Raw genomic sequence first — 14,225 nt, 5'->3', positions numbered from 1 at the left:
ACTCACCGCTGGGTTACTCTAACAAAACACGCATCTAATGCTGGGGTAGCATTCAGTCTGTGTAACACTTAGGAGGTGATTGAATAATAGTGTGATGCAGACACAGAGTGCAATCTTTATATCACAAAAGAAAAAGCAAAGGCAAAAGGATAATAATTAACGTGTTTTAAACCAATGAACTTGTCATAAAATCCAGAAGTGTTTTTAACAAATGTGAAAAAGAAACAGTTGAATTTTGGTGTGCTCTGCCTAAAATGCAGCCGATTTATCTGGCCGTTCTTAGAAAAGCTGTCTGTGCAGTCAACAGGACAAATGGAAAAATGGTTAAAATATATTTTCATTTATTAGAAAAACAGCCTTCCCAAGATGCAAAATAATAGCAAAATACATTGAAATAAATCCCCAAACACATTTGGAATATGATCTCTCTGTGTTTCCATTCATCAGCCCAATTGATGTTGTGGCAGGAATAATTTGAATACTTTCTTTATTTAATCTGTCATGCCTGATGGATTCACTTTCCGTGGTGATGGATCTGAGATGGCAGTGTATATCTGTCACAGCTGGAATTATTGGTTATACACTGCAGTCAGTATTGAGCCTATGACTAAGCACTTGTGAGAAGGAAACTCGGAAGGCAGTTAGTCAATGACTAGGTCTTACCATTTCATTAAAATTCCATGTATTTTGTAAATATTGTTGCAACAATATAATTTTTCTAATAAAATAATAGATGTTTGCTCTCCATGATGCTATTCCAGATATGACTGGTTTGTATTGCCAGCTCCTTCACCACATGGCAAGATGTGACTTGAGTGGAATAGAGTTTTTCTTGCCTAGTTAACACGTAGATCAACACAATTTATTCACTGTATGGTGTAGCGGTAATTCATATTTTTGCTCCTCTGAAAACGGGAGTCGTTTTGTATTAAGGTGACTATTGTACTGGTATGTACCATTGGCAAGGAAAATAATCTGGCATTGCATATATTGTTTTTATTTAATAGGTTGACCTAGGGATAATCTCCATCTCTGCGGTTCCGAACATAAAACATGTTCCTTATGCCCTGGTTAATGGCGGTTCTACCTTTTGCTAGAGCTTCATCTGCAATGTCTTTTGGGAAGTAGTCGTGGAAGGCATGCTGAATGGCATGTACCCGCCTTGGACTGAGGGGCAACTTTTGATCTGTGCCATTGAAGTTGTGTCCATAAAGTTCTTCCTCTGTGAATAATAGTTTGGCCAACTGCCAGCCGAATGGCCCTGGGTTGTTGACATCTACCTGTCGTCGAATAGACATAGCTAGGTCCTCATCCACTCTCAGCTCTATGGCCTTGACTGGAACATTAGGTGAACTAATAATTGTCACTGGGCCCTGCCAGTCACAATGAAATCTCTGCTTCCGTCGACGTTTGACCACTGGAAAACAGGGAGGACTGGAGGGGGCATAGCGTATTGGTGGATTGGGATAGAGGCGAGAAACTATTGGCTGATTGTCATCATCATCATCTTCTTCAATCTCCAACTTCAATGTACGTATGTTATCATCATTCGACAATGTCTCATCCCCTAATCCTGGCTCATCAATGGAGTCTTCAGGTAAGGACATGGCTTGGGGGCTTCGGTCTTCCTGTTTGCTGCAGTTGTTTAGAAACTCAACCACTTCATCCAAGGTGCCAAAACAATAAACTGGTGAAGTCTGTGTTGACACTTCATTGTCTGGAAACCTTGTGCATAGCTCGTCATCCTGAAGGGTCTCTTGCTTCATGTTTGAGTGGACTTGTGGTGGGCTGTCACATACCTGGAATGAGTCATCTCCATAGCCCAGAATTTTGATCTCCTGGATTTCCTACAATACAATGAGACACAAACTTATTGGCACAAATATCTTGTAGAAGAGCAGTCATGCCTTGTATTAGGAGTTATACAGTAAAAATGGTTGTGTAAAGGAATAAAGTCTGAACAAGTGGTTAGAATAACTTCTTACAAAATACATATTTTCTAACACTGGATTATAAAGGCTGGGTTGGACTTTAGTAAGAGTGCAACTTGATATCCAATTATAAAATAATATAAAAGACACAAAACAAGGAGCTACATCAAGAACCACAGAGTAGAATGTGGGAGATACTGAGGGCTGCACACTAGAATGTGAAGGATAGTGAGTGACATAGAATAGAACATGAGGGAATGTGAGAGATAGTTAACGTCACAGAGTGAAATGTGAAGGGCAGCGAGGGCCAAACATCAGAATGTGAGAGATATTGAGGTCACCTAGTAGAATTCGAGGGACAGAGTGGAATGTGAGGGGCAGCAAGGGCCACAGACTAGAATGTGAGGGATGTTAAAGTCACAGAGTAGAATGTGAGCGGCAGTGAGGGCCTCAAATCAGAATGTGAGAGGTATGAGAGTCACCGAGTAGAATTTGAGGGACAAAGAATGTGAGGTGCACAATGTGGACTGTGAGGGACAGTGAAAGCCACAGAGTAGAGTGTGAGGGATACTGAAGGTCACAAATTGGATTGTGAAGGCTATTAAGGTCACCAAGTAAATTTGAAGGACAGAGTGGAATGTGAGGGTCACAGAGTAGAAAGTGAGGGACAGTGAAGGCCACAGAATAAAATGGCAGACCATCAGTTACCTGGTTCTTTGCCAGCATCTTTCTCCTGATGAGGGCTAATGGTTCTTTTTGTTTACTGGAAATAAAAGACAAGTATTGATTTGTGATCAGATCCTGGTTGGTGATAAGAAACACACTACAATTGATTATATATTTAATGCCCTTTCCTCCAATCATCTGCATTGATCCCCTGGCTCATTGTTTATGTCATTATTAGAGACTTATGCTAAAACAAGCAGCCAATGTTTCATAATATGACATTAATATCTGCATGTATGCCACCAAGCAGCGACTAAGGTCACATTCCACATTAATGTCCCTTTTACTGAACATAGACTCGCTTTCTCTTCTTCCTGCTCTCTAGCGGAAAAACTGGTGACTTTACCACAGAGAGCAGGTCGATCTGTCTGCACAATGTACTGTACCATAGAGAAGCCATGCAGTGGAACTGTCAGACTTCAGGAGCCATCATGCCTAGTCACCTCTATGGTTAGGGCTGTGAGTTGCAATCAACAAGTCATCCAGCTCAGTGTCCATGATACGGAGGCTAAGAGTAACAACCAAGCTTCGGCAGTAAGGACCATCCAAAAATGCTCTTATAAAATTAAATGTATTAGTGAAGGGAGAATATTACTTCTCTTGCCAATCAGAGGTTGCATTCCCTTACTCTTCATCCACGTGGCACCCATACATGATTACTCACTCAAACACATGATTCATTTTAAAGATTAGAGTCCTTGGCTCAAATGAGAATTCATCTTAAACTATATTTACAGGGGGTGAAACCGGTGTATACACGCTGTCCTTAAGTAACAGAATCTTGTACATATCTATTGAAGATCGTTAAAGACAATGATTATTAGTCCACCAAGGATGTAGTACAGGTTAATGGTCCGGGGTCATTTGAGGAGCCATGATGTTTGGGACGAAAGAAAAAGAGGGACAGGTTTATAAGAAATAGCACGGATGCACCTTTTTCTGGTGAGAGGCACTTTTGGTATGGTGACTCGAACTATAGATGGTGGAGATGATTCTTCTGTGTCCTGAAAAACAAAAACAGTTCTAGATAAATGGAATGCGCTCGTAAATGAAGTGAATTTGTGGAGTTCTTTCAAGATCAGCAGTCAGATAATGCGGTTTCCATACATTTATTGCTCCCATCAATTTACACTGAATGAATAGGGAGGACCTACTCGTTTCATGCCTCTTAGTGATGTCACATTATGACTGAGCTTCAGTTGTCTTGATGCTTGACTGCAAGTTCTTTGGGTCAGCGTTATGCAAGTGCCTGCATTAGGAAGACTTTTTCTGGATAGATTATCCAATACAAATAAGATTTGAAGTTTCTTGTTAATGTAAATGCAGATATTTTATTAAAATATTGAATACTGAGGAACATTTGCCTGGTTTGCTTAATATGTTGTCCATGGAGAATTATGTCACAGCCTTGGTTTGTTGAGCTGTATTGTTCTAGGTATCTGTTTGTAGTCTCCAAGGAAGGTTTTTAACAGAGAATATTTATTGGAGAGCGATAGTCTGGAGGACCTTTCATGTTTAATTACTAAACTTCCAATTTCAGAAATTAAGGCCTCGATTTAATATCGCTGGATATGCTTTTCAAATGTTTGTTTTTGTCAAAATATAAAAAAAATATAAAATATATTCACAAATAAAAAAAAAATATCAAAGTATTTGATAAAAAGGTTTTTTCCCACAATATTAAATAATTTGAAAAACATATCCAAAAATATTAAATCAAGGACTAAGTCTGAATGGCCAAACTGAGGAAAAAACATCTGCTATACCAGTGGGAGGTAGTGGGGGAATCCCCGATTCTATTGTCTGGCTCAGCTCACCGCTTCTCATGGAAGTTCGGAGCCTGACTCTCATCCCTCAGCTGCCGGACTCTGCGATACCCCTGGTGGGTGTTGGTTAGGAAGTACTCTAGGCCCTTCATTGTCACATTTTGTCTCAGTCGTATTGTGTTATCTCCAGCCTCGCTTACTTGCCTTTCTCCCCATGCAGCCAGCACAGGGCCTCCTCGGTATTATTCATTCTGTCATCTGACATGTTGTTATAGGCTTGTTCTTATTACGATTATAAAGATGGTGCAGCTTGCTTGTCATGTATGTGCTGATCACTTTTACTGATAATGTCATAACTGTCACTAAGTTATACTTTTCATGCACAACAAAAAAAAAGAATTAAAAAGAATAAACATCTGCTATGGTTGACTTGGTTAAAGTTTAATGAAAGGCCCTGAGGATACATTTATTATTTGCAGATCCAAATCTGACCACAAGAGGGCGACTAAATGGTCTTCCGCAATCAGGGTTATTCAATACGTGGGAATAGTCAGGAATTTTATTAAATTGTATAATTCATCCTGTGGTCCTCCATCCGGTAACTCCAGCTTCCAGTGGTCATATGGCTGACTCCCCTCCCGTCATTTACCAACATTAACCCCGCCAGTGCTGGAACCTATTCATTAGTACCATCAGCACTTACCTGAACTGCCATCTTGACGCTGGTGTTTTTCCGAGGGGCTCTCCCCACACTTGACATTTTGTGAGGGGGGATTGTCCTCGCTGGGGTCCCGGACACTAAGAACAGACAGAAAAGATAATTTCAATAATTTGGATGGACAATGACAAACTGTCAGAGAATCGGTGCTGGTTAAACTGCTGCCAAGAGACAATGAATCCTGTGTGTAAAATTACATCTATTCCTAAATGTGTATAAATACTTAGAACATAGACAGACAGCAACAGTACCAACAATCCTGATATTGTCAGAGCAGTCCCACATTTTGGGGATCTGTTCTACATTCTCAAATCTGTCCAGCAGGTCGCAGGAGAGGACAGGGTTCTAAGACCATACAAAGAGGGCTTTAGCTGAACTCTGTGCATTGTCTGCTTCCCGAGGCTGTCTGGCCACCTACTTTAGGGGCATCAGGACTCGCCCTTTCATAGTCTGACCAAACCCCCTATAACTAGCAGATACACCCATTTTCACAGGTAGACCGACACGCCCATTTCACAGGTGTAAATGCCCATTTCACAGGTAGACTCGCTTATTTCACAGAAAAACCCGCCCATTTCACAGATGGAAGCTCCCATTTCACAGGTAGACCCGCCCATTTCACAGGTAGACCCACCCATTTCAGAGGTAGACGCGCCAATTTCATAGGTAGACCCACCCATTTCACAGGTAGACCCACCCATTTCACAGGTGCACCCGCCCATTTCACAGGTAGACCCGCTTATTTCACAGGTATACGCACCCAGTTCACAGGTAGACCCACCCATTTCAGAGGTAGACGCGCCCATTTCATAGGTAGACCCACCCATTTCACAGGTAGACCCACCCATTTCACAGGTAGACCTGCCCATATCACAGGTAGACCCACCCATCTCACAGGTGCACCCGCCCATTTCACAGGTAGACCCACCCATTTCACAGGTAGACGCACCCATTTCACAGGTAGACCCGCCCATGTCACACTGCCTGTGTCCTGGACGGAGATGTTTGCAGGTGTGCAGTAAGTAACAATGCTGTCATTTAGAAAGGATTTATAAACCAACACGTTTTACACGTTTTTACACAATTATTACTGTTAGAATTTGTCAGGAATTCAGTACGTTTCAATCTTTAGACCGAATTAGCTAATAAACAGAACCAAGTCGGAGAATTGTCTGTGGCCTAAATCGTGAAAATCACTTAAAATTGTTGTGAATTGTCACTCTAGCGAATAGCCTTCCGTGACGTAGGGCAAGACTGGCTCCCACGCCAATACAGGTACAGCCAGTATTCATTTATTGACATCTTCCACCAAGTCTGGCTGTATCTTTATTTCAATTAATGATCTATTAATAGTCTGTTAATATTGCAGGAACAATCCTTTATTTTGTTTTAATTCAGTTTTTGCCAAATGCCAGCGATTTCTGGGTTAAAGTACAGATTCCATTAAAAAATTTAACTCAATTTCTTCTTAACCCTTTGAGTGTCAGAGTGGTGCCAATTGATTGGCCACGCTTACTGCGTTTACAGAATGAAAAGCCCTCCGCATCCCTCCCAACGCTCTGTGTTCCTTAGTGCTCGCTTTGCCCCGAATTTCCATACTTTGCATATCATTAAATAATTAACAGTTTGATTGACCAATACCGCTGCATGCACGCAGGAAGCCATCAGATCCCACAGGACTGGGAACCCTTTAGGGGTAATATTTTTCCAGCAGGCAGGGGTTAATCCTTTGGGCATGTTTATAAAGAATGCATCGTGCAGGGCAGTAATAATTTATACATAGAAGGTGTACGAGGCTGCCTTGCATTGATTATAAATGCCCACACTTTATTAAGCGCTATTCTCGCTCCCTGCCACACTCAGATAATACGTGCTCTGCTGGAGTTGTGGTGAGTTGACTTGGGATACTGAGACAAACTTAGCTGAGTTGATCTCAAATCTCCAGCTTGGCCAGTGTGAGGATTAGAAGTGCGCAGGTCCAGTACGCTGCGTCCATGTTGGATGTGGTTGCTATACTGGCACGGACATCAAACAGATGCCATTCATTGTACAGCGCTACTGAATTTGCTGGTGCTATATCAATAATAAAATGATAATTATCCCGATACCAAGCAGCCTGGCATGCGGAGCCCGCTGCAGCACAAAGCTCTGCAGGTCCCAGCGCTGTGGCTCTGCGAATCCCCCTGTGCTGGCTTCACGTCCCCCCAGCTGCCCCTCTCCAGTTACAGCCTGTCCCCGGCCTGCAAGGTCGTGTGAGGACACGAGCTTAACAAATAATGGCAGCAAAACAGAATCAAGCTGCGGCTGAGCATGAGCTGCACGCCTCCCCCTGCGCTGTTCCTCCACCCTCCTCGCATGCAGATCATTTCCTGCCCAGGTCTGACAATGCAGAGCATTGAGGTCGCAGAGCATTTCCTGTATGTGAACACACGCTGGCACACGCAGACCCCTGTACTGGCACCCCAATGTGCCACCTCTTCATGACGGCACAGCTGGGGGGAAACCTGGGATCCCTGCAGTGTATATTTACCCCGTCCAGGGCCCGGGCACTGGGCATTCACTGCCGCTCGCACGGTGTCTCTCTGAATCTGCTGCCTGTGAATACAGAGAGTGCAGCTAAATGGTGGGGGGAGAGGATCAAGGGGGGTGAAAGCTGAGAAGAGACAGGGCAGGCTGGGGGAGGGGAGGCATGTCAGCATGAATGTGTAATCACACTGCGTTGTTAACTCATTGGGAGGAGGAGGCGGGCCGGAGCATGCAGCTGTCCTGCTTGTACACTGCAGGACTAGGGAGCTGCTTGCTAAAGGGTTAATCCTCCCAGCCGCCAGGAGCACTCCGAGCAGCTCTGGCCAGAGACTCATGGACTGGAACCAGTTAGCAATGCGTTACTGCTTCCTTCCCACGGACAGAAACTAGGCCACCACCACCAAACACGCAGTCACCCCTTAATCTCTCGCTCGGCTCTCACACCCTCCCAAGGCGTGCAATTCAGGGATAAAGCCTTTATCCTTGAGGGAAACCTCAGTACCGTTATATACATATTTATCCAAATGGTGTGCGGGTTACCAGGACGTGGGTATACCATCTCCCGTCTACTATTACTATATAATAACGTGGTGCATAGCGTGGGTATACCATCTCCCGTCTACTATTACTAAATAATAACATGGTGCATAGCGTGGTATACCATCTCCCGTCTACTATTACTATATAATAACATGGTGCATAGCGTGGGTATACCATCTCCCGTCTACTATTACTATATAATAACATGGTGCATGGCGTGGGTATACCATCTCCCGTCTACTATTACTATATAATAACGTGGTGCATGGCGTGGGTATACCATCTCCCGTCTACTATTACTAAATAATAACATGGTGCATAGCGTGGGTATACCATCTCCCGTCTACTATTACTATATAATAACATGGTGCATGGCGTGGGTATACCATCTCCCGTCTACTATTACTATATAATAACGTGGTGCATAGCGTGGGTATACCATCTCCCGTCTACTATTACTATATAATAACATGGTGCATAGCGTGGGTATACCATCTCCCGTCTACTATTACTAAATAATAACATGGTGCATAGCGTGGGTATACCATCCCCCGTCTACTATTACTATATAATAACGTGGTGCATAGCGTGGGTATACCATCTCCCGTCTACTATTACTAAATAATAACATGGTGCATAGCGTGGGTATACCATCTCCCATCTACTATTACTATATAATAACGTGGTGCATAGCATGGGTATACCATCTCCCGTCTACTATTACTAAATAATAACATGGTGCATAGCGTGGGTATACCATCTCCCGTCTACTATTACTATATAATAACGTGGTGCATAGCGTGGGTATACCATCTCCCGTCTACTATTACTAAATAATAACATGGTGCATAGCGTGGTATACCATCTCCCGTCTACTATTACTAAATAATAACATGGTGCATAGCGTGGGTATACCATCTCCCGTCTACTATTACTATATAATAACATGGTGCATGGCGTGGGTATACCATCTCCCGTCTACTATTACTATATAATAACGTGGTGCATGGCGTGGGTATACCATCTCCCGTCTACTATTACTAAATAATAACATGGTGCATAGCGTGGGTATACCATCTCCCGTCTACTATTACTATATAATAACATGGTGCATGGCGTGGGTATACCATCTCCCGTCTACTATTACTATATAATAACGTGGTGCATAGCGTGGGTATACCATCTCCCGTCTACTATTACTATATAATAACATGGTGCATAGCGTGGGTATACCATCTCCCGTCTACTATTACTAAATAATAACATGGTGCATAGCGTGGGTATACCATCCCCCGTCTACTATTACTATATAATAACGTGGTGCATAGCGTGGGTATACCATCTCCCGTCTACTATTACTAAATAATAACATGGTGCATAGCGTGGGTATACCATCTCCCATCTACTATTACTATATAATAACGTGGTGCATAGCATGGGTATACCATCTCCCGTCTACTATTACTAAATAATAACATGGTGCATAGCGTGGGTATACCATCTCCCGTCTACTATTACTATATAATAACGTGGTGCATAGCGTGGGTATACCATCTCCCGTCTACTATTACTAAATAATAACATGGTGCATAGCGTGGGTATACCATCTCCCGTCTACTATTACTAAATAATAACATGGTGCATAGCGTGGGTATACCATCTCCCGTCTACTATTACTAAATAATAACATGGTGCATAGCGTGGTATACCATCTCCCGTCTACTATTACTATATAATAACGTGGTGCATAGCGTGGGTATACCATCCTCCGTCTGCTATTACTATATAATAACGTGGTGCATGGCGTGGGTATACCATCCCCCATCTACTATTACTAAATAATAACGTGGTGCATAGCGTGGGTATACCATCTCCCTTCTACTATTACTATATAATAACGTGGTGCATAGCGTGGGTATACCATCTCCCGTCTACTATTACTATATAATAACGTGGTGCATAGCGTGGGTATACCATCTCCCTTCTACTATTACTAAATAATAACATGGTGCATAGCGTGGGTATACCATCCCCCATCTACTATTACTAAATAATAACGTGGTACATAGCGTGGGTATACCATCTCCCGTCTACTATTACTATATAATAACATGGTGCATAGCGTGGGTATACCATCTCCCGTCTACTATTACTATATAATAACATGGTGCATAGCGTGGGTATACCATCCCCCATCTACTATTACTAAATAATAACATGGTGCATAGCATGGGTATACCATCTCCCGTCTACTATTACTATATAATAACATGGTGCATAGCGTGGGTATACCATCTCCCGTCTACTATTACTATATAATAACATGGTGCATAGCGTGGGTATACCATCCCCCATCTACTATTACTAAATAATAACATGGTGCATAGCGTGGGTATACCATCCCCCATCTACTATTACTAAATAATAACATGGTGCATGGCGTGGGTATACCATCTCCCGTCTACTATTACTATATAATAACATGGTGCATAGCGTGGGTATACCATCCCCCATCTACTATTACTAAATAATAACATGGTGCATAGCGTGGGTATACCATCCTCCATCTACTATTACTATATAATAACATGGTGCATAGCGTTGGTATACCATCTCCCGTCTACTATTACTAAATAATAACATGGTGCATAGCGTGGGTATACCATCTCCCGTCTACTATTACTATATAATAACGTGGTGCATGGCGTGGGTATACCATCTCCCGTCTACTGTTGCTAAATGATAACATGGTGCATAGCGTGGGTATACCATCTCCCGTCTACTATTACTATATAATAACATGGTGCATAGCGTGGGTATACCATCTCCCGTCTACTATTACTAAATAATAACGTGGTGCATAGCGTGGGTATACCATCTCCCGTCTACTATTACTAAATAATAACATGGTTCATAGCGTGGGTATACCATCTCCCGTCTACTATTACTAAATAATAACATGGTGCATGGCGTGGGTATACCATCTCCCGTCTACTATTACTAAATAATAACATGGTGCATAGCGTGGGTATACCATCTCCCGTCTACTATTACTATATAATAACGTGGTGCATAGCGTGGGTATACCATCCTCCATCTACTATTACTAAATAATAACATGGTGCATGGCGTGGGTATACCATCTCCCATCTACTATTACTATATAATAACATGGTGCATAGCGTGGGTATACCATCCTCCATCTACTATTACTAAATAATAACATGGTGCATAGCGTGGGTATACCATCTCCCATCTACTATTACTAAATAATAACATGGTACATGGCGTGGGTATACCATCCCCCATCTACTATTACTAAATAATAACATGGTGCATAGCGTGGGTATACCATCTCCCGTCTACTATTACTATATAATAACGTGGTGCATAGCGTGGGTATACCATCCTCCATCTACTATTACTATATAATAACGTGGTGCATAGCGTGGGTATACCATCCTCCATCTACTATTACTAAATAATAACATGGTGCATAGCGGGGGTATACCATCCTCCATCTACTATTACTATATAATAACATGGTGCATAGCGTGGGTATACCATCTCCCTTCTACTATTACTAAATAATAACGTGGTACATAGCGTGGGTATACCATCTCCCGTCTATTGTTACTAAATAATAACGTGGTGCATGGCGTGGGTATACCATCTCCCATCTACTATTACTAAATAATAACGTGGTACATAGCGTGGGTATACCATCTCCCGTCTACTATTACTATATAATAACATGGTGCATAGCGTGGGTATACCATCTCCCTTCTACTATTACTAAATAATAACGTGGTACATAGCGTGGGTATACCATCTCCCGTCTATTGTTACTAAATAATAACGTGGTGCATGGCGTGGGTATACCATCTCCCATCTACTATTACTAAATAATAACGTGGTGCATGGCATGGGTATACATCCCCATCTACTATGTAATAACGTGGTGCATAGCGTGGGTATACCATCCCCTGTCTACTGTTACTAAATGATAACGTGGTGCATAGCGTGGGTATACCATCTCCCATCTACTATTACTAAATAATAACGTGGTACATAGCGTGGGTATACCATCTCCCGTCTACTATTACTATATAATAACATGGTGCATAGCGTGGGTATACCATCTCCTGTCTACTATTACTAAATAATAACGTGGTGCATAGCGTGGGTATACCATCTCCCGTCTACTATTACTATATAATAACATGGTGCATAGCGTGGGTATACCATCTCCCGTCTACTATTACTAAATAATAACGTGGTACATAGCGTGGGTATACCATCTCCCGTCTACTATTACTAAATGATAACGTGGTGCATAGCGTGGGTATACCATCTCCCATCTACTATTACTAAATAATAACATGGTGCATAGCGTGGGTATACCATCTCCCGTCTACTATTACTATATAATAACATGGTGCATAGCGTGGGTATACCATCTCCCGTCTACTATTACTATATAATAACATGGTGCATAGCATGGGTATACCATCTCCCGTCTACTATTACTATATAATAACATGGTGCATAGCGTGGGTATACCATCTCCCGTCTACTATTACTAAATAATAACATGGTGCATAGCATGGGTATACCATCCTCCGTCTACTATTACTATATAATAACGTGGTGCATAGCGTGGGTATACCATCCTCCGTCTACTATTACTATATAATAACATGGTGCATAGCGTGGGTATACCATCTCCCATCTACTATTACTAAATAATAACATGGTGCATAGCGTGGGTATACCATCTCCCGTCTACTATTACTATATAATAACATGGTGCATAGCGTGGGTATACCATCTCCCGTCTACTATTACTAAATAATAACATGGTGCATAGCGTGGGTATACCATCTCCCGTCTACTATTACTATATAATAACATGGTGCATAGCGTGGGTATACCATCTCCCGTCTACTATTACTAAATAATAACATGGTGCATAGCATGGGTATACCATCCTCCGTCTACTATTACTATATAATAACGTGGTGCATAGCGTGGGTATACCATCCTCCGTCTACTATTACTATATAATAACATGGTGCATAGCGTGGGTATACCATCTCCCATCTACTATTACTAAATAATAACATGGTGCATAGCATGGGTATACCATCTCCCATCTACTATTACTAAATAATAACGTGGTGCATAGCGTTGGTATACCATCTCCCGTCTACTATTACTATATAATAACATGGTGCATAGCATGGGTATACCATCTCCCATCTACTATTACTATATAATAACATGGTGCATGGTGTGGGTATACCATCCTCCATCTACTATTACTATATAATAACATGGTGCATAGCGTGGGTATACCACCTCCCGTCTACTATTACTATATAATAACGTGGTGCATAGCGTGGGTATACCATCTCCCGTCTACTATTACTAAATAATAACATGGTGCATAGCGTGTGTATACCATCTCCCATCTACTATTACTAAATAATAACGTGGTGCATAGCGTGTGTATACCATCTCCCATCTACTATTACTATATAATAACATGGTGCATGGTGTGGGTATACCATCCTCCATCTACTATTACTAAATAATAACGTGGTGCATAGCGTGGGTATACCATCTCCCGTCTACTATTACTATATAATAACGTGGTGCATAGCGTGGGTATACCATCCTCCATCTACTATTACTAAATAATAACATGGTGCATAGCGTGGGTATACCATCTCCCATCTACTATTACTATATAATAACATGGTGCATAGCGTGGGTATACCATCTCCCATCTACTATTACTATATAATAGCATGGTGCATAGTGTGGGTATACCATCCTCCGTCTACTATTACTATATAATAACGTGGTGCATAGCGGGGGTATACCATCTCCCATCTACTGTTACTAAATAATAACGTGGTGCATAGCGTGGGTATACCATCTCCCGTCTACTATTACTATATAATAACGTAATGCATAGCGTGGGTATACCATCTCCCGTCTACTATTATTAAA

At 41.9% G+C, this 14,225-nt stretch overlaps 1 protein-coding gene across 1 annotated transcript; it reads right to left on the bottom strand.

Moving 5' to 3' along the window:
- Positions 1-319: 319 nt before the first annotated feature.
- Positions 320-5,474, bottom strand: LOC134609259 (uncharacterized). The gene is made up of 5 exons (XM_063452899.1): positions 5,393-5,474; positions 5,127-5,221; positions 3,591-3,661; positions 2,640-2,694; positions 320-1,847 (listed from the first exon to the last, which is right to left on the bottom strand). The coding sequence occupies exons 1-5, from the start codon at positions 5,424-5,426 to the stop codon at positions 1,014-1,016; spliced, it is 1,089 nt and encodes a 362-aa protein (XP_063308969.1). The 5' UTR covers positions 5,427-5,474; the 3' UTR covers positions 320-1,013.
- Positions 5,475-14,225: the final 8,751 nt, after the last annotated feature.

This window comes from Pelobates fuscus, chromosome 4 (genome assembly GCF_036172605.1).
Source record: "Pelobates fuscus isolate aPelFus1 chromosome 4, aPelFus1.pri, whole genome shotgun sequence".
NCBI lineage: Eukaryota > Metazoa > Chordata > Amphibia > Anura > Pelobatidae > Pelobates > Pelobates fuscus.
This window is presented reverse-complemented; position numbering and strand designations above follow the sequence as displayed.